The following is a 23,629-nucleotide window of genomic DNA, read 5'->3' as shown; positions in this document are numbered from 1 at the left end:
AGCTCTGCAAACAAGAGCCGTAAGTATCTGATTCTTCGCACTTAATCCAAGAATAATAAGTTAACCTCAATCTCTTCGAAGCTTAGTTCGTAAAACCATGGCTCAAGGAATCAGTGTCGGCGGCTCTTGTTCAACAAGAGGAAGTACCGTAATTTTTCAAAGCTTGTTTACTTTTTTTTTTTTTAAATTATTATTTTTATATTAAAAATAATTAAAATTTAAAATATTTAAACATCTGATATAAAAATTTAACAAACTAAAAATAGTCATATATCAAACTCTATGTTCCGTGACAAATTCATTATTGACAATTAATATTTTTAGATTATTACGTATATCTTTTGAAAGTAACAAAAATAAAACAGTAAAAAATAAATAAAATAATAAATTCAAATATTTAAAAATATTATAATAATTAATTTAATATTTAGATATGTTTGATTGATTATTAAGTTTACAACATTATATTTAAGACCTAAATATTAAGGTAGTCTATATATTTATAATTATTTTCATTAATCATTTAACTTACAAAAATATAAGTATTAATCTAATAATGCTAACTCCGTTTAGTGAATGACACGTGGCAATAAGTTAAACATGTGGTTATTTTTTATTAATAAATTTTTACATTAGATATTAAATAATTTTTGAAGTTTAAATAATATTTTAATTTTTAACACAGGAGTTTGTACTAAATCAATATCAATACTCTTTCTAAATATTTAAGTTAGTTTGTATCATAATATTTATATTAGTTAATGTTTATTAAATGACACTCGTTGATAGTAAATTTAGTATATGATATTAAATGAAATATATAATTATTTTTAATTTGATAAATATATAACTCAGACATCACTTGATATCTATTTTTTTTTAAATCAACTATAAATATAGAAAAAAAAATTGATGTCACTGACTGCTTGATGTTCAGAGATATCGCAAATGAAATCTACTAAATCGATGACCTCTCTACATTTACCCTATCATCCGACCACCTCATCCAACTTGGCTATACATATCTCATCCCTATCAACTCCACCAAGATCTTCTGACTCTATGTCTTCCTCAATATTAATATTGATGTCAACCGATGGTTGATACAATTCAGTTATTGTCCACCATTAAAGCAGTCAAGCCCAAACTAGAAAAACACGAGTTCAAGGTACTGATCTTGTAATCAAAGTTGTTGCATGCGAGTGAAGTGCTTGTTTGCGACATGTTCTCATATGTAGACATTGATGTTTATCTCAACGAATATATAAAGACAAAAATCTCGATGGAGTTGATGAGAAGAGGTAGTTGTAACTAAAATGGATCGTGAGGCCGACAAATAGGGTAAAGATGAAGAGATTATCAATAAAGTAGTTTCATATGCGAGACCTCAAAGTGTGAAGTTGTTAGTAACATAGATAAACTTTTTATTTTTTAATGGTATATTTTTAATATTTTTTAAAAATAATTAAAAAATAAATTATTTTTACAGTATTAATAATATTTAATTAATATTTTTTAAAAAATATTAAAAAACAAAAATTAATATATAAATCAGTGCAAATATTTAAAATTTAATACATGAATTAATTTATTTGAAGTACAAGAAAATAAAATCTCTAATCATTTGGGAAAAATACACATATTTGCAATTATTATTTAGTTATAAACTAAAGTAAAAAATTTTATAGATAAATATATAAACTTATGAGTTGGTTGTATCCGGCCTCCATTACCAAGTACGGGTTTCAAAAGTTACTGTTTTTTAGGGGTCATTAAAAAATATTTTATGTAAATTTAAAAAAGTTATATAACAAAATTTAATTAACCAAACTACATTAGAAAATAAAGTTACAACTAATTAAGACTTTCAATTTTTCATTTTCTCGAAAGCCTTAAAATTTTCCTTAAATTTAATGAAATATATAATTGTTAAATAACACTTAAAGTATATTTGAAACAAAATATAAGATTACAAATTAATTTGATATATATATATATATATGTGTGTAAAGATTTTTTGAAATTCCTCTTTTTAACTTTAAAGACTTTTGGGTGTAAATATTTAAAAATCCAGGGCCAGGAAAGCAAATTCAAAGAAAACGAAAACATTCTAACTCGACCAAGCATCACTGCACTTTTTGTCTTTAACCCAAAAATGCTTGCCCCTCTCGCGCTCAACACACAGTCGTTTAGCGACCAAGCTCGGCTCCACCCTCCAATTCCAATCCCGTCATCTTCACGCCTACAAAACTCCACCATCCACTTCCTTTCTCTATCTTTCCCTATCAAGGTTGGTTCCTTTCTATCTCTCTGGTTATTGCCGGCGAATCCAAGTTAACGTTTTTACTTGAATTCAGGCGTGTTATTCGGAGTCCAAATCGACATGGAACAAGGTAATTCTTCTGTGTTCTCATTGGGTTTTTTTATTGTCTGTGTTCGCTCTAATCTTTTCAAGTTGTGTAGGGATTTGGAATTCGTATCTGTTTGAATATTCTCAGCGAATAGAATTTTGTTTCCTGTTTTTGAACTTCTGGGTGGTGCACTTGCGTGTTTTTTGATGTTTGGTTGTTGCTAAGAAAGGTGGAAATGGATCGCCGACACCATACGAGGAGGCGTTGGACGTTCTGTCCTCGTTGATTACGAAACGCAGTCGTGCTGATAAGAGTAACAAAGGGGATCGATTCGACTTGCTGTTTGATTATCTGAAGGTTACTATGCTTGATATTGCATGCTAAGTGTTTCTAATATTTATGCTTTTTTCCTTGGGTTTGAAGCTAATATTTCTTTTTTTGTCCCATTGGATATAGATATTAGAGCTGGATGAGGCAGTTTCTCAGATGAAAATCATCCATGTGGCTGGTACCAAGGGGAAGGTACTGAATTTTTGCTTGGATTGGATTTTGTCACGCATTTTTTGATACTTTGTTGACCGTAACTTCAGAACTTTTGATTCTTAAAGAGACCATTTTGATTGACAACCTTGCTGTTGCTTGGTGTTTGTTGTTACCTTCATTATTTTTTTGAAAGGAGGTGTTACCTTCATCATATGGGTACATTAATCTATGAGGCTTTTATGGAGGGTCCTTGAATTGACTTTTTCTTTGGGTCGAAATTGGTTAAAGCACATTTTCCTTGGAAAAACAAACACTAGCATTTTAGCCATAAAAAAATAATAAGTTGGTCAAAGTTGTTTTTTTTTTGTTTGGTACAGGTGCAATAGAGAGCTTTTAGTTTATTGGATCATTATTTTGGATTAGCATACCCCTCGTCAAAATGAAAATTTACAAACTTACTACTTCATACACTTCAATTTTCATCTAGAATATGTGAAACTGGTTTTTCACATTACATTACATCGAGATAAAATTATATACAAGAAAAATAGCGAGATAGTTATTTATATTGATAACTTAAATTTTGGAGAGTTATTTCACTTCACATTTACATTGATGACTTTAATTGTTTTTATTTAATAAATGTGATTGATGTTTTATAGAACTTAATAAAATGTCTCAAATATTAAAATTTAACAATAGAAAAATTAAAAATGCTTTTGTTGATCAACTTAACTTGAAATTATTTTCAAATACTTTTGCATAAAAATATGGTAAATTACAATTCTGGTCATTTTACTAAAAATTTAGCTTAAAGCTCATAAGTTTACTGCTTTTTAGAGTTTGAAATCTAGAAAAGAAAAGTAAGTTATCCAAACACTTTCAAGCTTAAAAGCTTAAAATCAAGTTAAAAGTTGTATGAACTTAGCACAACAAGAGAAAGTAAATCTGAACGGCCTCATGGTGCTCTCTGATATGCTATATTTTCTGATTATAGTTTTGCTTGTTTTATGCTGGTGAGATGATTTCATATGTGCATAGCTTTGTAGTTGGTTTATCTTCATCTATCCTATTTGCTTTTTGTTGAGAATTTCTGTTTTCTAGCAACCAAATCTTAGAAGGAATATCTTCCTAAAGTTGGAGTCGAGATAATCATGGTTGTGCATTTTGAGTAGTATTTTATTTTCACCTTTTATTTGAAAGTTTCAATGTTTTATAGTTTAAGCATCTTCCTTCTTTCTCTTTCTGTTTGTTAGAGTTTCCAAGCAAAGCTCTTGCTTCTTTGATTTGATTTCGGTTTTCTATTTTTGGTTTTTGGTCAATTATGGATAATGCAAACTTGTTCCATGTGAGCTAAGGAGGCGGTTGTGTTCCTCCTTGTTTGTTAGTTTCTCGCTCTATGTTAAAAATTAGATAATGAAAGTTTGTACATCTGGTAACTGATATTTATCCATTTTGGAATTTCAATATTTTAATAATATTTATATCGAAGAATCTATTTATAATTTGAACTTCTTGTCTGCCCCTGCCCTTTTTTGTTGGTTTTCTGACAGTGAAACTAACCTCTCTTATTTTTTGGACTGGAGGGATCCACATGTACCTTTACCGAATCCATTTTACGTAATTGTGGGTTCCGCACAGGACTTTTCACGTCTCCTCATCTCATTGATATCCGGGAAAGATTTCGTTTGAATGGGTCAGTTTTTCATAATTCATTGTAGGAATACGATTTCTTGTAGAAGTTCAATTTCTATATAGATTGGTATGTACAGGGAAATCCCCTTGTAAAGTAGAATCATGATCGACCTCCATAACTGAAAAACTTTTTACTTTTATGGGACTGATTTGTATTTAGTTTTCTACTAAAACTCTCTAATATTCTTCTATATATATTCAGTAGTTGTAAATAAAATATCATGAATAAAAATTTAATAAAAAAAAAAATTAGTTATAAATGTCCATGGTACCAGAGCAGGATCAAGTGGCTTTTTGTGATTGTTAATCTATTTTTGTTATGTTTTAGTATTGGCTACGAGTTAGGGAGATGTATAGTTTACTTCATAAATTTGAATGGTTTAAATATCTGTTTCATTGACAAAAACTGGTCAATTCTAGTTCCTTGATTCTTGTGTTTGTTGAGCATGTTATAATTTATTTCTTTCAGCAATAATTTTGATATAGTAAGATGTTCAGCACTTTCTTTCCTGTCCTGCAAACATGCATACAGACACACACAAAAGTCACAAGTAAAGATTTTTCTGATTTATCAAAAATTTGTTGTTTCTGGTTTGCTGCAGTGTTGAAATATGTGAAGAGAAGTTTTTAACTTACTTTTGGTGGTGCTACAATAGACTCAAGGTATTGTTCTATCCTTTAATTCTAGCGTATTACATGGTTTTCCTTTTGGGAAAAAAAACAAGTAGCATCATTAGAAGGCGCCATTGAGATGTCACTTATATACAAAGGGATTTTACATGTGTGTGTGTGTGTAGATGGGTGTATCTAATTGTAGTACTTAATTGATTTGACTTGTTATGATGGATAAGAAGAATCAATCATGACATAGGACAGACGATTAAGTAATTAAGTTCTTTGGCTGCTATGCTACCTTCAGTTAATTTTAAATTGCATCTGGAACAGAACTTGGAACTAATGGAGTTTTATGCTTGGAATCAATTCACTGAGGCTATACAACATTCTAAACTGCTATGGCGTCACCTTTTTCCCAAGTTATTGGGTTGAATAAGCTATATCATTACATATTGCATAAATTATATCACTAGTGCATCTTGCTCCTTAGAACATATGTTTCACCTTTTTCAAAAATGAGAGTTTAGTCTGCTTTGTTTTTGTATTTGTTATCTTAGACGTCTTTGCTGGGTTGCAGGAAAAAGTTACTGAGGATGTTCCAATGCCTACATTCTTTCGCTTTATTGCTTTACTTGCTTTCAAGATATTTGCAGCAGAGCAGGTTTATGTTTATGTGTATCTTGTGACACTTACCACCTTCATTACAAATGAATTCTACTAATTCAAGAATGCGTATTCTAGTGATAAAGTGCAATAAGAAGTATTACTCTCAATGTTCTATGCAGGTAGATGTTGTAATCTTAGAGGTTGGATTAGGCGGGAGGTTTGATGCAACAAATGTGGTATGTTTTTTCTTTTTATGTTACAGGGGATAGTCGATCTGTAGCACCTTGCAGGCTTGAAAATAACTTCTTTACTTTACTTTACTGGTAGAAAGCAATGTTACTGGCAGCATGTTTCTAACGTGTGTATAAATGGGATAATACTTCAGGTTCAGGCACCTGTTGTATGCGGTATTTCTTCTCTTGGGTATGACCACATGGAGATTCTTGGTTAGTGTTATATTTATGTAATTAGGTAATGGCTCATGATTGTAAATATCACTGGGGGCTTGTATAAGTTAGTTCTGCTGGTGTTTTTATTTCACTCAATGACATTACTTGTCGTATGCTTGTATGGCTTGTCACAATCAGATATACAAGCATGCTTGTATTCTTACATAAACATGCATACATGTGTTTGTGTCCATTCACTTTTTATTGTAGTTAGTGTCATAAATTCATTGACACATTATTGATTCATGATTATTACTGTCTTGAGGAGTGTTTTTATTGTACTTACAGTTCTTTTTTATTTGCTGGATGCCATGACAGGGAACACTCTTGGGGAAATTGCAGGGGAGAAGGCTGGTATCTTTAAGGTGTTTCTAAGAGTCTCCCGAAGTGTTACTTCTTTTATTTCACTATTTAACTTCTTTATTTACCATGCAATTTGTTCTTCCTTCTACTGGTGTAGCGTGAGGTTCCAGCTTTTACAGTGCCTCAGCCTGAAGAAGCAATGGGTGTACTTGAAGAGAAGGCTTCTAAATTGGATGTAAATTTGATAATTCTTTCAGCTGCTGTTATGGTTTCCCACTAGACTATAAAATGACTGATTTGTGTATCGGCACTTCATAAATTTGGCTCTAACTTAATAAAATTGACTTGTGTATCAACACTTAATGGATCTATGTTAATTTATGATCTACCGGTGGTAGGTACATCTTCAAGTGGCACAGCCTTTGGATGAAAGCTTATTAAATGGCCAAAAACTTGGGCTTGAGGGTGAGCACCAGCATATAAATGCAGGTCTTGCAATTGCACTATCTTCAACATGGCTTCAGAGGACAGGTCATCTTGATGTTATCAACCTGAATGAGACTGAAGTGGTAGTCATCTGCATTCTCCTGTCTGTCCTTTGTTTTGCTAGATAGTAATTTCAGCTTTCATATGCTTGGAACAGAATTCTTTGCCTGAACAGTTCATCAAAGGTCTAACTACAGCCAGCTTGCAAGGACGAGCTCAAATTGTATCCGATCAATTTATTGACGCTGAAAGTCCAGGAGATCTGGTGTTTTATTTGGATGGAGCTCACAGTCCTGAAAGTATGGAAGTATGTGCTAGATGGTTCTCTCTTGCAATTAAGGAAGACAATCAGCAACGAAACTTGAATAGTCCGAGTCAGGATTCTGGATCCTCGAATGAACTGACACCGAAGAACCATGATGAAATATCGAGGAAGAACTCCCAACAGGTAAGCCAGACAATTATTATTTGTTTAATTTGCTGAAATTCAGGAAATAACTATACATAATGCGACAGTTGTACTTTCTCTTAACTGGTTAAGCAAATCTCTTTTTCCCCCTACTATCCTCAAATCTTGACCATAAGTGAAAGATGGTAAAAAAGGAAGTTTGGGGCAAGACTTCTGTAGAGACTCGAAATTTAAAGAGAAGTAAATTTATAAATTTAATACGGAAGTGATTAATAGATTTAGGGTTTACATTACTTATACAATAATTTAAAATGCTTAATAGGATTACGAGAATATCCATTCTAAAAGATAAATGAAAATTAAAGAAATAAAACGAAAAACGAAAAACTAAACATTTTAGAAAAACCTTCACTAGAATTTGAAGGGAGTCTGAATAGTGGACTACTCACAACTCTCTTGCTGATCAGAATTTGAATCTTGATCCTTTTGATATCTAATAGTTAATAAAAGGGTGAGTTGCACTAGTTCACTAAGAATATCACGCTAATCACAGATACGAAAATTTGAATATTGGTAAAAATTATAAAACAACTAATGGAGCACTGTAAGACTCGGAATTTAAAGGAAAATAAATTTATAAATTTAATGCTGGAACGATTAATTAAGTTAAAGTTTACATTCTTTACGCAATAATTTAGAATGTTCAATAGGGTTACGGGAATGTACATTCTAAAATATAAATGAAAATTAAAAAAATAAAACGAAAAACGAATAACTAAACATTTTAAAATAACATTCGGTAGCACTTGAAGGGAGTTTGGATAGTAGACTACTCACAACTCTCTTGCTGATTGAGATCTGGATCTTGGTTCTCTTGATCTGAAATAGTTCATGAAAGGGTGAGTTACACTAGCCCAGTAAGAATATCACGCTAATAACAGATACAGAAAACTGAAAATTGGTAAAAATCATAAAACAACTAATGGAGTATTTAATTTAAGTAAATTCATTTAATATAAAGAAGACTGTATATTTCGAATTTATCGTAACGAGTTTTCCAAAATAATTTATGAAAACCCATATTTATATCACTTTTCATTTTCACATATAAGAGAATAAAAAACAATAATTTTCCTTTACTTGCTTACTGGTATCCCTGGGGGTCCATAAGGATGTCCCCCATACTCGTGAACCTAATAACTAATTTTAACAATTAACCAGCCGTCCTCATACCTTATCCACTAATGGATGTCAAACATTCCATTGGTTCGATACCCCGTTTGGTATGAGACTGAATCATATATCCTAAATCTTCTTAGTAAGGAATTTCCTATTCCCGTTCGACTGAGATAACGTTCACGGTAGGATTCCTTCTGTACCGGGCCCATCCACATTTTCTTTGGGTACCCAGTAAGTCCTTTACATGCAAATTTTCATCAATAAACAACCAATAACGCATACCAATATCTCATATTACATTCACAAATCAATTGAATTACATTCATGTTGACAGTATATAACCAAAATAACCAAATAAGTCGATAAAACCATTGAAACTATAAATTAAGAACATGTATTATACGAAAATCAAGCAAGTAGGACAATACAAGAAAATAAATAGGAAATCAAGACAATTGTGAACTAACTGATTCCGGTTCCACTAGTGACCTATAATTATTTTTAGGGTTTTTCAAATTTTTACAAAGCATGAAATTATACATCGTTAAGTCTCAATTTACCATAATAGAGAATAGGGTGAGTGATTCTTACCCGAATCGGCGTTTCGAGATGCCAAACTGTCTATTACGCCTTCTAACTAGTACCAGGTTCTCTGAATTTGTCATGTAGAATTCAAAACACTCGTCACACACCTAAAAATATCCCAAAAATCTAAAATTGGTGTCCAAAATTCATTTCGGCCAATTTTTGGGGTTTTGACATTGGCTCCCCCTGCCTACGGCAGTGGTTCGCCTTGACCTAGTCGGTTTTGGTCGATTTTGATTGATTTTGACCGTATTCTTGCAGAAAAACACGTTAGGAGCCTCGTTTGGCCAGAAAATTTTTAAAAAAACCAAACCTATCGGTGAGGGGACCTCTGGGTACGGCGGCTCCGCCGATCTTCTTTTGTGGTTGAAGTTGTTTCTTTGGTTAGGCTGTACAAAAAAAGATGGTGAGCACAATGATCGAAAAATCACGTGAAACAAGAAACAAGAATCAAGAAGGGGCTCATTGGAGAAGTTTTGGGGTTTTAGCCGCGGCGGCTCCGCTGCGCTTTACCCACGGTTTCTGGCTCACCCGTTGTTTCTCTTGTTTTGATTTGGCCACATGGGTACTCGTAATCGAATTTCGAGCGGGTAGAGTGAAATTTTACCTTTTTTAGCGGTCGGCGGTGACTCCTTCTCCGGAGTCTGGTTCTTCTTCTTCGGCGGGAGCTAGCGGTTAGGGTTTAAGTTTCTGTGTGATGCGAATTATTTATAATCATTTCGCATTGATTTAGGTCGTGCATCGCGATTGATCTCGTTCGTCCGATCGTGCTTAAGGAGGAAACGAATCTTGACCGTTCATCACGATTAATCTCGACCATCAAACCGCGTCTAAGGTGGAAACAAATCCAGGCAGTCCACGCACGCAATCTTGAGTTGTTCGATTGTGGGGCATGCGGATCGCTGGTGTAGCCTCTCGCGTGGCACCAATGTCAGCGCGCCTTGTAACGCGACGCGCTCCGGTTCATAGAGACTGTTGACTGGGCGGTTCTACGTGGCCGAACATTCTCTATTTGCACTTTGATCTTCTGTTTTCAATTTTTCTTTCAAAAACACCCACAAAATTCAAATTTTTATCTATTTTTATCAAAATTATTTTCAATCTCGTTCCTAATTCATTTTTTTTTTAAATTTCACTTAAATAAAAATAAAATAAATTAATCAAATATTTAAATTAAAAATTAAAGAGAAAAAACAATTATTTCGGGTCGTTTTTTCGGACTCGGTTATTACACTTCTGCCTAGCCAGAGGAGTTTAGTTGGGTAAAGAAGTAGTGGTTTGTATGAGTTGGTACTTAAATTTAATAAAAGCTTGGTGGAAAGGCAATGACAAATAGAACCAATTATCAACTAGTTCGCTTCCATGCTTGAACTTGTAATTAGATCATGTTCATATCTAAAAGGCTGATAATTTGGTAACATCCACCTGGTAGCTTGTACCCATGGTTGCACATTTTTTACATATGCTTTTGTGGCAAATAAGGAACTTTGTACTCGATGTTGCTGTAACTAAAAGACACTCACGTTGCATCTGGGTGATTCTAACTGAAGTAATTGTGAAATACTTGCAGATACTGTTGTTCAATTGTATGTCTGTGCGAGATCCCCAGTTGCTTCTTCCGCGTCTGATGAGAACATGTGCTAATCATGGTAAGTATGCGTTTTGGTATGTTCTATATTTATTTTGAGCATAATTTCCAAGCATGGGAATATAAATTGGGATGATTACTTTAGCATCAACTCTGTGGAGAAGGTTTTGTAAGTTACTAGTTCAACATAATATTTACATGCTCTGGAGATGTTTTCGAAGAAGCTTATCTAATAAGGAAATCTATTATGCTTACACAATTTATTGGAATTCAATTGATATTTTAGGTGTTTGCTTCAAGAAGGCATTGTTTGTCCCAAATGTATCCTTATATCACAAGGTTGGATCCCATTCTTTACCTTCAAGTGAATCTCAAGTTGATTTGTCCTGGCAGTTTTCTCTTCAAAGAGTATGGGAAAACCTGATACAGGGTGAAAGAGGTATGCTAAACTTTTATTATCTTTGATTGATTCGTGACATACACTGAAAATCCTTACAACATCGAAAAGCAGCTCTTCTTCTAAGTTTATTTATATATTTATTATAAAGTCTTTTAACTTATTAGGAAGAGAAGCCAAGAGTGCAGATTCTGTTCAGGAAATTAAAGATGTTACAGGAATGAGTGCTCGAAGTTTTGAAAACAGTTCAGTATTCCCTTCTCTACCAATGGCGATTAAATGGCTTAGGGACTGCGTTCGGCAGAATGAATCTCTTCGTTTTCAGGTAATGCTTTTGCAGAAAATTATTTGCTTGAGTGCGTAGGCAACAAATGCATTTCCATTTTACGCAGAAGTAAAGCTGGGTTGTTCTTGACTGTTTTGCTGTGAAAATTTTCATAGATTTAACAAAATAATGTAGTTGGGGTATTGTTTTCCTTCTATTTGATCTTTTAGGTGCTGGTAACTGGTTCAATACATCTTTTGGGTGATGTCTTGAGATTAGTCAAGAAGTGAGGGGAGAAGAAGCTAAAGCCTTATGCCTGTTGATACATGCACTTCGGCATTCATAATCTGGTTTCTTAATGAGATGGAAGTATTGCTGGATAACCTCAGTTTTAAGTGAGTACTTCTTTATGGTGCTTGCGGATGCACGTCTTGCACACATGATGTCCTTGAACCTACTGGCATGTTGGCAATGCAGGTTGAGGCATTTGAGACACACACTTCTTAGTGGAGAAAACTTCAATAGTGTAGTTCGTTTTGTTTTTTATGGTTCCGATTATTGTAACTGCAAGCAAAATAAATTCAAGAAAGGTTATTAAGTTTCACTTGGAAAGGAAAATGGAGAACTTCCTTTTCATGATATTCTGGAAATCAACCATGTCTATTAGGTAATGGATGGTAATGATGCTACCATACTGTGTTTAATGCTGCTGTACCGATAATGTTGCCTATCGTCTGCTTGAATTTACTCTTAGAATAGAGAAATAGTTCGGGTGACTGCCAACTGCCAGAGTTATTTCTTTCAGTTTTGTAGACATTTTTGATGTTTATGTGCTCCAAACTTATGAGAGGGCAGAAGCTTAGTTCAAGTGGCAGCCATCTCTCTTTTTAAAGAGCGTGTGGGTTAAGTTCAGTGCAGGAACCAGGGGCAATTTTATACTACATACTAGTTTAGGGGGGATTTGGGGTGAGAGTTTAGTTATTATTAAATATTACATTATTTGTATATAAGGAAAAAACTTGTGTAGGAAATATTTGAGTTGAGGGTCAGCATTAGAATCTTTATTTTTCTATTTTATCTTTATGATAAATTTTATTTTACTTTTTTTTTAGAAGTATCTTATTTAATTATCTTTTATTATATGCTTGCACGTGTATAGTATATTTGTATATATAAGCGCACATTAATTCTTATATACAAATATTTTATTGTTTTAAGTGAATTTTGATTTGTCATAGTTATTCAAATTTAAATTTAACATTTCCTAACATATATCATATATATTATATTCTTCATACATTTATCATATTATGTCACGTTTGTTTTTTATTTTTTATTTTTTTGAGATATTTTGAAATTAAATTAAAATGAAAAATATATCAAAAAATTTAGTTAAAATTTTTGTTGATTATAAGTTTTAAAATTATCTACTATATAAATTTTTAATAACTTATTTCTTTCTCACACTTCAATTTTTCATCCTTATTTATTAATTTTTAATGTTTATATATATATACTTGATGTAAAAATATTGTGTTTGGGTCATTTATATATAATAAACAAACATATACTGAATTGCTTGTATTGTAACATTGTTGCTGCTGCATCAAACTCTTGTTGCCTGGAGAACTTGCTCAAATGTGAAAATGCTTGCTCATATATCTTTTGGAGTTTCGTTGAGCTTCCATTTGCGACTGTCATTCAGCTGCCTGTTCTTATATACCCATGTTTGTTGGCCTGTCATTCGATCTCGCTTCTCCACCTTTCCAATCTATTACTGCATTATGGATGAGGTTGGAATCTAAAATAAAATCTATTCAAGTCTCTATTTAGACAATAGTGAAAACTTCAATTTTTGTGGTTCAATCGGGTAATTGTATTGTGACATACATTTGACAGAAGTTACCATTCTATCTGCAAAGGAAAATGGCTAATTTCTTTTCATGATGTTCTAAATCAATGTTTTGTTTTCTTTATCCTATGAAATATGGCTACCATTTTCTTCTTATTGTTGAATTCATCTTGTTTGATCCGCGTATAAGGGAGAAATAGCTTAGTTAGTGATTCAAAACTAGGCTAAATCAAACTCTGGGAAAAAAGATTAGGCGGACATAGCTAGGATAGTAAGCGCACCTCTATCTCCAATAAAGCAATAAATTTCCTCTGGCAAACTTACCCAGGTTGATATAAGGCTTGCTAAGGTGTATCCCCCAGCTAGCTGTAGATGATTCAAGGATGGTGGATACACTTAGGAATATTTTTAAGTGAATAGAAATTGGGCCGTTCAGATCACACCTCTGAAGAATTTACATGTCCAGCTGATACTTCAGCTGATCATTTCAAGAAGGCCTTGTGCTTTCTAGTATGTAATCACAAGGTTTGATGCTATGCTTTGCCCTCAAGTGGATCTCAAGTTGATTTGTCGTGACAGTTTCGCTCGTCAAGGAGTCTGGGAAAATTCCAATGCAGACTGAATGAGGAATGTAGAAGTTCTATTGTCTTTTTCTTCTCGAATTAATTCATAAATTTATTAACAGAGATAGAAAGATAATCTCAGACATAGCAGAAAACACCAGAACAGAACCTCAAGACCTTCTTCCTAGCCTCTAAGAGCACAAAAAAGAAAACAGCTAACTTAGCCCAACGTGATGCACAATAGAAATATGAAGGCGTTCATGGCTCTTTCGACCAGATAGGATTGCAACAGTGAGCACCTCCATCATTCATATAATCAAATAGACCCAGCACTTGACGAAGATCAAGACTCATAAAAGTGCGTGAAAAACAAAATGAGGGATTCCAGAACTGAAGATCACAGAAACAACAGCCTAAATAAGTAATTGTGCTCCAAAGGAGATCCAATGACCAGCAATGACAAGATATTAGCAGCCAACAAAATTGAGCAGATCTAAATTTTTTGAGTGAAGATATTAACCAAAACTAAAAAGCCCTTCATTTTTTTTTTTAGAAAAAAGAAAAAGACCAGATATGTTCAAAGGAGATGTTGATCCAAACCACCGGCGTATCATAAACACTTGAAGCTTTGCATTCAATGAGACAACGAAACTAAATCATCAGCAGAAGTTCTGGAATGCAGCCACATCAACTTGTTCAGCAACTGAGAGACCAAGCAGACCACATAGACCTGCAAAAGAAAAATAAGAGAAAAAACTAGTCGATTGAGGGGTGGCTTGGCCACTCCTTTCTGAATAAATTTTGTAGTTGGTGTAGACAAACTGAACTGAGTTGATGCCTGACAAGAGGTTCATGATGTCTGTAGCCATTTCTCCTTTCAACACCAGTTGATATTGGCAAGCTTTCAATGTAAGACCAGGCATCTAGGTCATTTATAATTAGATTTAAGGAGGCCACTTCTGGAACAGAAAGCAATTGTACAAGATTTGAATATGCAATCACAATACTACTCGAGAAAATACAAAACCAATCCCACCTTTTCATTGCTTCCTGAAACCAACCCTTCTTGGTGATTGTAAAAATTCTTATTTGTTGAAGAGCAAACGCAAAATAATCAGCACATGTTAATCCAGTTCTAGCGTCCATATGCTTCTAACATGAAGGGCACACGTTCATGTTATGTCTTCTCAATAAGGCTGAAATTTAGTCTCTTTATTACTGGCTTTAAAATTTAAAGGTAATATTGATATTTACGTATGAATCAAGTTTTTCTTTTTTCCTCTACTAATAATTTTTTCTTTTCCCAAAAGAAAACCTTACTTAACTGAATTAGTATCCTCTCTAAGAAAAAGCTTACTCCAACTTCAAAAAGAAAAAATCAGTGCATAAGACTTGGTTTTAGGTTCTGTTGAAAGAGAGGACCAAAAGGCATTTGAGGAAGTTGATGATGTAGATGGGTTTGACTTACTCACAAATCAATAGTTCCATACCGTTATTTTTTTGTTGTTGGGTCATCCTCTTTATTCAATAGAGGATTTAGGAAATTTAATTAACACGTTGATTGAATTGTAAATTTTTGTACATAGGCGGGTACTCCCTTGATGCTAGTATGATTTATTTAAAAAGAAAAAAGTCATTAGATAAGACTTTGAACAATTCAGCCTCCTCCAAACAAAGTAATAAAGCTAGGCCAAATGCCCCCTTAATTTTATATCAAAATGTTGCTTTAAGATGCGTTTTAAAATACTAGATGCTAAGAGATGACACTAAAGGTGCTTATAGTTTTTGAAGCGCCAATATGCATTCAGAAAATAAAGTTGAATGTACGCTCATTCAAAAAAAATAAGTGATGTATTTCAGTAAAAAGTAAATGGATGCAGGGGGGGATAAATAAAAGGATCTCAGAGATCCACCGAAGTACGAAAGCCAGGATCTTTCAGAAAATGGATTCCTATTCGAAGAGTGCATAACCGCATGAATAAGCTCACACTAACCCGTCAACCTGGGATCCAATTCGAGATTTTCCTTGAGGAGTATCGGTAAAAAATTGGAATGTAATAATATCGATTCATAATCTATTCATATAGATACAAAAGGCAAGGTTCTCTATTGATTCAAGTGTCATCTCTATAGGTTAGGGATAGGGATAGAAAAACAGGAAAAAACCAAATATTTCACATAGTGCTTTTGATCGAAAAATCAATCTGATATAATTTATTTCGTACCCTTTGTTCAATGAAAAAATATATCAGATTCTATAGGATCAAACTCATGGGACTAATCAAATATGTTAGATATAAACACTTCAGAGTTGTCTTTCTCTTTTTTTTCTTTAACAAAAGTACTATTGGGAGGGGGGGGAAAAAAGGAAAAAGAGTTCGCAGACTTCTTTGACAGAAAAATAAGTTAACACAAGCATTCTCTTGGTTTTTGATCATAGGGTATCTTAAAGCACTAGGTTCTTGTATATGAAAGGACTTACTTCCATACTGACTTGGGGAAAAAAAAGAGTTACATGCCAGATAAAAATATTTTATTGTTAAAATTAAGCAGTTGTAGCTTGGTCAACAAAGTAAATATGAGGGATGAAAAGAGAATAAAGAATGTCGTTTTGGAAATAAAAATAATGTGGACTTCTACTAGAAATACACCTAATTTCTTTCTTTGATTTTTTTTCTTTCAAAGAAAACACATCAAAACCTGGAATTCCGCCTCATGTGCAGGAAATTTTAAAGTAAAGACTTGAATATATTTTGAGGCATAACTTTGGTCAATCTTCATCATACTTTTCAAGTTTGTTGTGAATCAACCTAGCAAGGCTGCAATCAGAATAATTTATTTACAGCTTTAGAAATATTGATCATACTTGATGAAGTGAGAAGATGACCTCAAATGATAGAATGCATGTGGCCCAACCAAAAGCTTCATTTCAATTTAGGGAAAATCTACATACATGGTCGAAAACCCTAAATCTACTCACACAATTGCATTGTTGTTCAAATAACCCCTCCCAATTCCCCATTTGGACATTTTTCTTCCAATTTTCACCCTTAGCTACAGTTGCTGAGATGAGCAATTCTAGTAATTTATGTAAAATGAGAAGATAGTGCCAAGCACGAACTACAGATGTGAAAATACAATAAATCTCAGGGGAAAAAAGATAATAAAAAAAGACACTCACGTTAAAGCACTCTTTATCATCAGTCTTCAAAGCATTTGCCTGAGCTGTTGATTTTCTTTCCGGAGAGATTTGATTTCTTTCATCAACTCAGCTTGGTTTTCCAGGATTGAACTCATCACTTTTGACATCTCCATCTGTCCAATGATGCCATAAAATAAATTTACATCTAAAAAGCCACAACAAGAGCAGAAAAGAAAAGAGGCAGAGAGGAAGTAAACCAATGGCAAGAGAGGTACATACTTCCTGCATATGGAATTGTCTTAGAATTTCAATATGAAGGTTTCTCATATCCTCATGAATGGATTTCTGAAAAGAATCAAGAGTTTCTTCAAGGGTACGTTGAAAAAGCTGGAGTGTAAAATTACTTCCTTGCTGTGCATCTGACTGGAGGGAGGCCTTTAAGTGCTGAGATGTTCCCCCCTAGTACAATATTGCAAATGACAAGAATTATATTCTAATAAAATCAAAATTGAGCTAGCATCACAGACGTCTGTAATAGCTTGTTATCATGGATGCCCCCACCATTCTGCAGTAACACCAAGTTACATCAGACCCACCAATACCTTAAAGTTATGGCAGACACATGAGCTGGCATTTCACAGTGGAGCCATCAGTGATAACAATTGCATACAAAAATCTGTTATGGTATCACTCTACTGCAAAAGCATGTAATTGGCCAATCAGGTTTAAGCCAATGTAGAATTTATACATTTGTAACGGGAAGTGTTCCCAGTTCGGTGGCGGACGATGTGTCAGTTCTCGAGAAAAAGCTGTTCAAAAGTTCCTCCTTGGTTTCAGCTCCTGTTTTCTTTATTTTTGGTGAACCCACTGAAAGGGAAGTGGCATCACTGAAGGAAGAAATAGTACTAATTCTCTCTGCATAAGTTGAAAACCTTCTAGGCAAAGCCAAAGATGCTTGTCTTGGTGAATCAACATTAGCCGATCCAAGGTTGCCTTTTGTGCTCATAGAGAGAGTCATAGAACTAGAAGATAAATGTTCCGGAAATCCTGATGAAGTCTCAATATTTGAGGGAAAATCTCTGCTGCGCATATTTTCATAGCTCGGGTTAGTATTCGTCATTGAGCCTGTCTGACCAAGTGACGAGGAAATATCAGAAAATGTTGTCCCTGATGTCATTGCAGCCGAGCTTAACATACCGAAACGAGATGGGAACCGCAAGTTCGGAAATTTATCAGAAAGTTTCTCACCACCCCAAGCTTCTGGAGGTGTTATGACAGAGTCTTCACTTTTTGAAGATGGAGGAGTAGATGTTAACAACGTAAAAGATCTGTTATCATCCTGTAAAACACCATAATAAACCGTCGGAGAACTCCAGCATGAAATACATAGCATTATGTAATAAATGCACTGTGCCACGCATTATTAAAGAAGCATAACACCATGATGAATTGTCAGAGAACTCCAGCACGAAATACATAGCATTATGTAATAAATGCACTGTGCCGCGTGTTATTAAAGAAGCATAAGTAACATAACAAGGTTTAGATGAAAATAAGGCTCTCAGCAAAAAGGAAATTAGCATTTACTCGCAGTGCAGCCACCATCTGGCACAACGGAGTGACTAACCTGTCTGGACATTGAACTGGATTTCCAATCAAATATTGGATGGTCATTGGCTCCATCATCTGCAAAAGGGAATCTCCGATTGGATGAAGGAAACAGCAAGGATGATGGCTTCTTATCAGCAGGTAGATGATCCTTTTTTCCTCCTTCATGATCATCCCACAGCTTCTCCAGTGACGGCGTAATCGGTTGAACATCCACCAGAGGGGAGAAAACCTCCATGTCATCCTTGAAAGTGAAATTAGAACGAGGTGCATGTAATCTAGATAATGTTCCACCAGGCCGCAGATGACTCCGTTGAGGGGTTTCCTCTGCTGAGGATAGATTCAGCGTACTTGATGCCATTCCACTAATTGTTGCCGTAAGAGTAGATGTTTCAATAAATGGACCTGACCGCGCAGCAAGACGAGAACCAGACAATGCTGTAGACTGTGGAAGGCTTGATGATGACACAGAGGGAAGCGGGTCAGGCATGAGAATTGAATCTTCAACAGCGCCTCCAAGAAGAGCCATTTCAGCAGTGCAAGTACTCTCGTTAACAATGACTGGTTTGGATCTTTGCCAGCATAAACTAATAACAGCCTAAGTAATAACAAAATTGTTTAGTATGAAGAAACTCTAAGAAATATGTTTACAATACCCAAGCTAGTTCAGCATGTAAACTTACAGTGGAATGCTATTCAGTAATAAGGCCATCATTCAAAACATAAGGTATTAGACAATCAAAACTCCATCTAATGAAGGAATGAGGTATTGTTACAAGACTTTATTCCTCCTTCTAATGAAAAAATGAGGTACAAATGCAAGTTACTTCTTGGAAACATTGACAATAAAAGCTACATATATGTATCAGACAATCACATTAATGAACATTGTAAATGAAGAACAGGATTATCATTATTAAATATTATTATGGCAGTTGACTAATATTACAAGTTTAAGACCTTTAAACAAATTTTCCTTGATTGATATGCACATGTTATTGGAAAATTACTGGCATGGTATAGCATGGAAAGAGACGTGGCAGACTAAGGATGGGGCACATTGCTGGATTAGATTCAATGAGAGAAACTGCAAATTCTGCAGATTAGATTATTCTGCATCCTTCATTTCAGTCATCTCCTTTTTTTCACAGAAAAAGAAGTATTATTAGGAAGAGAATGAGAAATACAACAATAGAGGACTAATAGTCCTCCCACAAAGCCCCCCCAAAAAAAAGAACGAAAACCCTCTGAAACTCAATGAAGGATAGCCAGCAAAACTTTTGTTTTTTCCTATGGTTGTTGGAGTTGAGATAATTTTATACATTTCGTTAAAAAAAAAAACTATAGATATGGGTAGTAGGTTACTTCTAAAAATGAGTAACCTATTTCCTAGGAACTGCCTATAAAGTGCTTGTCTAAACCCTAATTGTAATTACCTCTTTTTCTCTAAAAAAAAAGCTCTTGGACGAATATAAATAGGATCTCAGTAAAAGGATAAGCAAAAATTGTCTAAAAAAGTGTGATTTCTTTTCTGAACTTAGATTGAAGAGTTCTCCCTTAAAGAACCCTTAAAGAGATTGAAGGCTTCTCCCTTAATGAGTCCTTATCATTAAGAGATTGAAGGTTTCTTTCTTATTGAGCCCTTACCTTCAAACCCATAAGTACACCCAATTAGGGCCACACCAGCATATTTTACTAGCAAGCTAGGATGAAGAGATATCAAATCTTATATGTTGGCATATTAGTGCAACATGGAAGCATAAATCAGGGAACTTACCTCTGAACTACCATAAGCACGCAGGACAGTAAAAGGCTGTGGTTTTCCACGGACATCATAGAATACCACACGACCATTACTGGTTCCAGCTGCCAGCACCCAACCATCATCTCTAAATGCCAATGACGAGAAAGGTGCCTCATAAGCAATGTAAGATGAGGGTCTTCTAGAACCTGAATCATAAGTGTATAGCTTCTTATCCAGCCCAACACTGGCAATTATCTGTCACAAGCAAAAATTGAAAGATATATTTTTCCAATTAAAGAAAAAAAAAGAAGGTTTAAATGCAAATTTCAGTTTTCTGATCTACATGAGAAACGTATGAATGTGTTTAAAGACCTCAGTAAAAGATATAAGACCTTATCATTTGATGGTGAGAAGCTAATACCGGCAGTTGGTGCAGAATGCTGCTTCAGCCAAGAAACCTGTGAAAGATAAAGGTGATCAAAAATTGCTACAAGAAATAAGACTATGACTTTTTATTTCATAGATATGATGAATGAAAGGATAAAGAACAAAACTGTGTAAGAATATTCCTAGGTCAAGTTCAAACATGTTTACTCCACTAAAAGGAAAAGTTAAAAGATTCACCAGTACATAAAAGATATCCAAAAATAAATAAAGGTGTTAAGACGTACTCTCCTTTGCATCTATAATACCAATACCAACAATTCTACTAGTTTAAGACTACACATCGCTCTTGAACTGAAAACCCCAATGAAGCACAAAACTCATTCGGTAATAACAGACATAATATCTATGCTTGTTTCATCTTTAACAAGAAAATGGGCAGAAGTGGGAAATTGCATTTATCAAAAATAAACATAAAATACGAACCTTTGGGCTACGGCCAGTTGTATCCCACAAATGGACTGTCCCATCATCACCTGCAGTCACCAAAAGGTGCCGACTAATACGTGAATAATCAAGCACCCTCAGTACCTGATCTTAAATTTGTGAGACAAACAATTAGCACAGAAAATGGGAATAAAGTACAAACAGACGCATAGTTCAAATACGGCAAACTGAACAACCTGCTCATTAGGATCTTTCAGTTCAGCGGCCCTTGCTCCTGATGCAAGATTGTGTACGATAAGATCCCCGCTTAGACTAATAGAAGCCAAGTGTTCATCTTTGCAATTGTACACAGCACCTGTTATGGTACTTGTATGACCTTTTAACCACTTAATGCAGCGCTTCCTCTGTAAATCCCATATTTTTACAACCCGACCAGTTCCCCCAGAACATATGTACCTAGATCCCTTGTTGCCAAAGCTAATAGCCAATATACATTCCTGCATATTAAGGAGGGAAATCCAGCATTAACTTGGTAATTGGAAAAAAGTCCAGCTCCAAAATAATTTAAGTTGCTAGGTAAGTGGCCCAGGCATGATGAATGATTACTTTCTAGGAACCAAAAGACAACCTTAAAAAATAATTGCTTAAAACCATAAGATCACTGAAAGTTAAAAATTGATTTCAGTACTGCGTGTTTCAACGTAAACTAGAGGATTTGGAATAGTCAATCATCTTGTAAAAATTCCAAAAATTGATGGGTCAGGCAAATTTAGGTCTCAGTTCCAGGCTTAGTTCTGACTGGCGAGTCATGAGCACCAAATCATAATATCAGAAGTAGCTACAGAAGCCTACAAACAGAAGAGCTCCCCTGTCTCTCTTAGTGCTTCAGAAGACAAAAACCATTTGAAACTACTCAAAATCACCCTAATTCTAAGAACCCAATTAGCATGTACTCATCCACAACATATGAAACCCTTAAGTTGTTACATCTATCTGCCCCTAGAAGATTGTTACCTCAATGCTGTCTCCACTATCAGTCCCAGTAACAGGAATGCTCCCCATGCTGTGCCCATTTTTCCTCCATAACGAAATCCTCTTGTCTTCTCCAGCACTAGCTACAACTAAATCTGCAACATCCGCATTTCCATTAAACTTAAAACAAAAGGAGTTCACATTCTTTCTAGCCACCATATTATAAATGCAGAATAACAGCAAGAAAAATTCAACCCCAATTTCAAATTGATAATTTAAATTTTAGGACTCAACCTGACTAACCAAGCAGAAATATTCAACACGTAACTCTAGATGCTCTACCTTCCTTCCACTCCGTTTCATGATCAATGGAATAAATCGTAATTCTACAGAGACGAGAGAAGTTAATACCTCCAATGCACGATATCTCTGGTTACTAAGAAAACGCAAGCGCACACAATCATTTAAAAAACTTTAATTTAAACAATAAACTCAAAACCAGTATAGTAATTAGAAAATCTATCTGGAGAGAATATCAAGAGATCTAACACGCAAAACACTCACTTCCCTCCTTGTCTTCGATTTGTTCATCGACCAAAAAACACTATTTATACAAAGACGAAAAGAAAATGTGTACTCAAATTAAAAAAAAAAAAGAGGCTTGACATCTTGATAGGCTCCATAAATGAATTCCATTAAAAGAAAAAGGCGAACCGGCAGTGACTCACTAGTGTGGTTCCACTTCACTGAGTTGACAAGGCAACCCGGAGACGGAGTGTAGCTCAAGACACAGGGATCGCCGGGCTCCATCGACACATCAAAGAGCTTTACAGTGTCCCCTCCACTTGCGGCGAGCAACGCCATTGACGGATCCGCCAAGTTCATCATTTTCGCGGCCGCTATCTCACAGATTTCCCGGAGAAAACCTGAGCTTCTGCCGGAAATTTATTGGTGGTAGAGAGAGCTCTGTGGAAATTGAGAAACAAAGAAGAAACTTTTCCTATCTAATACTCAGAAATTTTGTAAATAAGGCAATAAACCCTACCAGAGACAGAACCAAATTGCAAAATTTTGAATTTGTGTATTGAGGTGGTGAAAGTGGGCGCCTTCAATAATCATGAAGAATCTTTTATTCCTTTGCTTAATGTGCAAAATCAGAAAATTTTGATAAATTACAGTCTTATTCCATTCAATTTTTTTTTTTTTTGTAATTCTTTAAACAATTCACTACTAAGATTTTAGTTTTTTAATTATTATTTTATGTTAAATTATTGATTTCCTTTCAAGGTTTTCAATATTTCTCTTATTTTTAGTTTGTTCGATTAAAACAATAATTTTTAATTTAAAATAATAATAAATTAATAAAACATCAAATTATAAAGTATTAAATTATCACAAATAGTACAAATTAGGAATTGAATACTTGATATATATTTTTCTATACAAGACATATATGTTCAAATTAGTCTGTAATTATTTACAAATTATTTTTTAATGAATACATGA

The 23,629-nt window shown here is 34.3% G+C and overlaps 2 protein-coding genes across 20 annotated transcripts; one reads left to right on the top strand and one right to left on the bottom strand.

Annotated features, from left to right (window-relative positions):
- Nucleotides 1-2,129: 2,129 nt before the first annotated feature.
- On the top strand, nt 2,130-12,194 carry DFB (DHFS-FPGS homolog B). 3 transcript variants are annotated; one of them, XM_088212887.1, is made up of 17 exons: nt 2,131-2,290; nt 2,358-2,393; nt 2,577-2,708; nt 2,808-2,873; nt 4,421-4,530; nt 5,132-5,192; nt 5,722-5,805; nt 5,930-5,986; nt 6,136-6,196; nt 6,518-6,564; nt 6,660-6,737; nt 6,901-7,071; nt 7,146-7,436; nt 10,732-10,810; nt 11,036-11,188; nt 11,314-11,471; nt 11,642-12,194. In XM_088212887.1, exons 1-17 carry the CDS (start codon nt 2,156-2,158, stop codon nt 11,699-11,701), a joined length of 1,779 nt encoding a protein of 592 aa, XP_088069013.1. In that variant the 5' UTR covers nt 2,131-2,155; the 3' UTR covers nt 11,702-12,194. The 3 variants fall into 3 exon arrangements, with proteins under 3 accessions (XP_088069015.1, XP_088069014.1, XP_088069013.1); XM_088212889.1 differs by lacking the exon at nt 2,577-2,708 and having other exon boundaries at nt 2,130-2,290; XM_088212888.1 differs by lacking the exon at nt 5,722-5,805 and having other exon boundaries at nt 2,130-2,290.
- A 1,995-nt stretch (nt 12,195-14,189) lies between these two features.
- On the bottom strand, nt 14,190-23,291 carry NEDD1 (Transducin/WD40 repeat-like superfamily protein). Of its 17 annotated transcripts, XR_015816845.1 has the most exons (13): nt 22,852-23,291; nt 22,166-22,278; nt 21,388-21,648; nt 21,191-21,295; nt 20,713-20,778; nt 20,354-20,575; nt 18,596-19,174; nt 17,717-18,307; nt 17,248-17,427; nt 17,008-17,141; nt 14,863-16,645; nt 14,654-14,749; nt 14,190-14,556 (listed from the first exon to the last, which is right to left on the bottom strand). XR_015816845.1 is itself a non-coding variant. In XM_088212879.1 (12 exons), exons 3-11 carry the CDS (start codon nt 22,211-22,213, stop codon nt 17,034-17,036), a joined length of 2,160 nt encoding a protein of 719 aa, XP_088069005.1. In that variant the 5' UTR covers nt 22,214-22,278; nt 22,418-22,509; nt 22,852-22,992; the 3' UTR covers nt 14,190-16,645; nt 17,008-17,033. The 17 variants fall into 17 exon arrangements, 10 of the variants coding, with proteins under 10 accessions (XP_088069005.1, XP_088069006.1, XP_021903984.1 ...); XR_015816842.1 differs by having other exon boundaries at nt 14,654-16,645; XR_015816841.1 differs by having other exon boundaries at nt 14,190-14,785.
- Nucleotides 23,292-23,629: the final 338 nt, after the last annotated feature.

Source organism: Carica papaya, chromosome 2 (genome assembly GCF_054855325.1).
Source record: "Carica papaya isolate Zhongbai chromosome 2, ASM5485532v1, whole genome shotgun sequence".
Lineage (NCBI taxonomy): Eukaryota > Viridiplantae > Streptophyta > Magnoliopsida > Brassicales > Caricaceae > Carica > Carica papaya.
This window is presented reverse-complemented; position numbering and strand designations above follow the sequence as displayed.

Coding starts and splice junctions, on each gene's coding strand:
- DFB (XM_088212887.1), top strand. CDS start 2,156: ATGCTTGCCCCTCTCGCGCTCAACACACAGTCGTTTAGCGACCAAGCT. Junction 2,874..4,420: donor TGGCTGGTACCAAGGGGAAG/GTACTGAATTTT, acceptor TTTGGACTGGAG/GGATCCACATGTACCTTTAC. Junction 11,189..11,313: donor CCTGATACAGGGTGAAAGAG/GTATGCTAAACT, acceptor TTAACTTATTAG/GAAGAGAAGCCAAGAGTGCA.
- NEDD1 (XM_022048292.2), bottom strand. CDS start 23,011: ATGATGAACTTGGCGGATCCGTCAATGGCGTTGCTCGCCGCAAGTGGA. Junction 22,279..22,851: donor AGTGAAGTGGAACCACACTA/GTGAGTCACTGC, acceptor CGGATGTTGCAG/ATTTAGTTGTAGCTAGTGCT. Junction 18,308..18,595: donor CCAGTTCAATGTCCAGACAG/GTTAGTCACTCC, acceptor GGTGTTTTACAG/GATGATAACAGATCTTTTAC.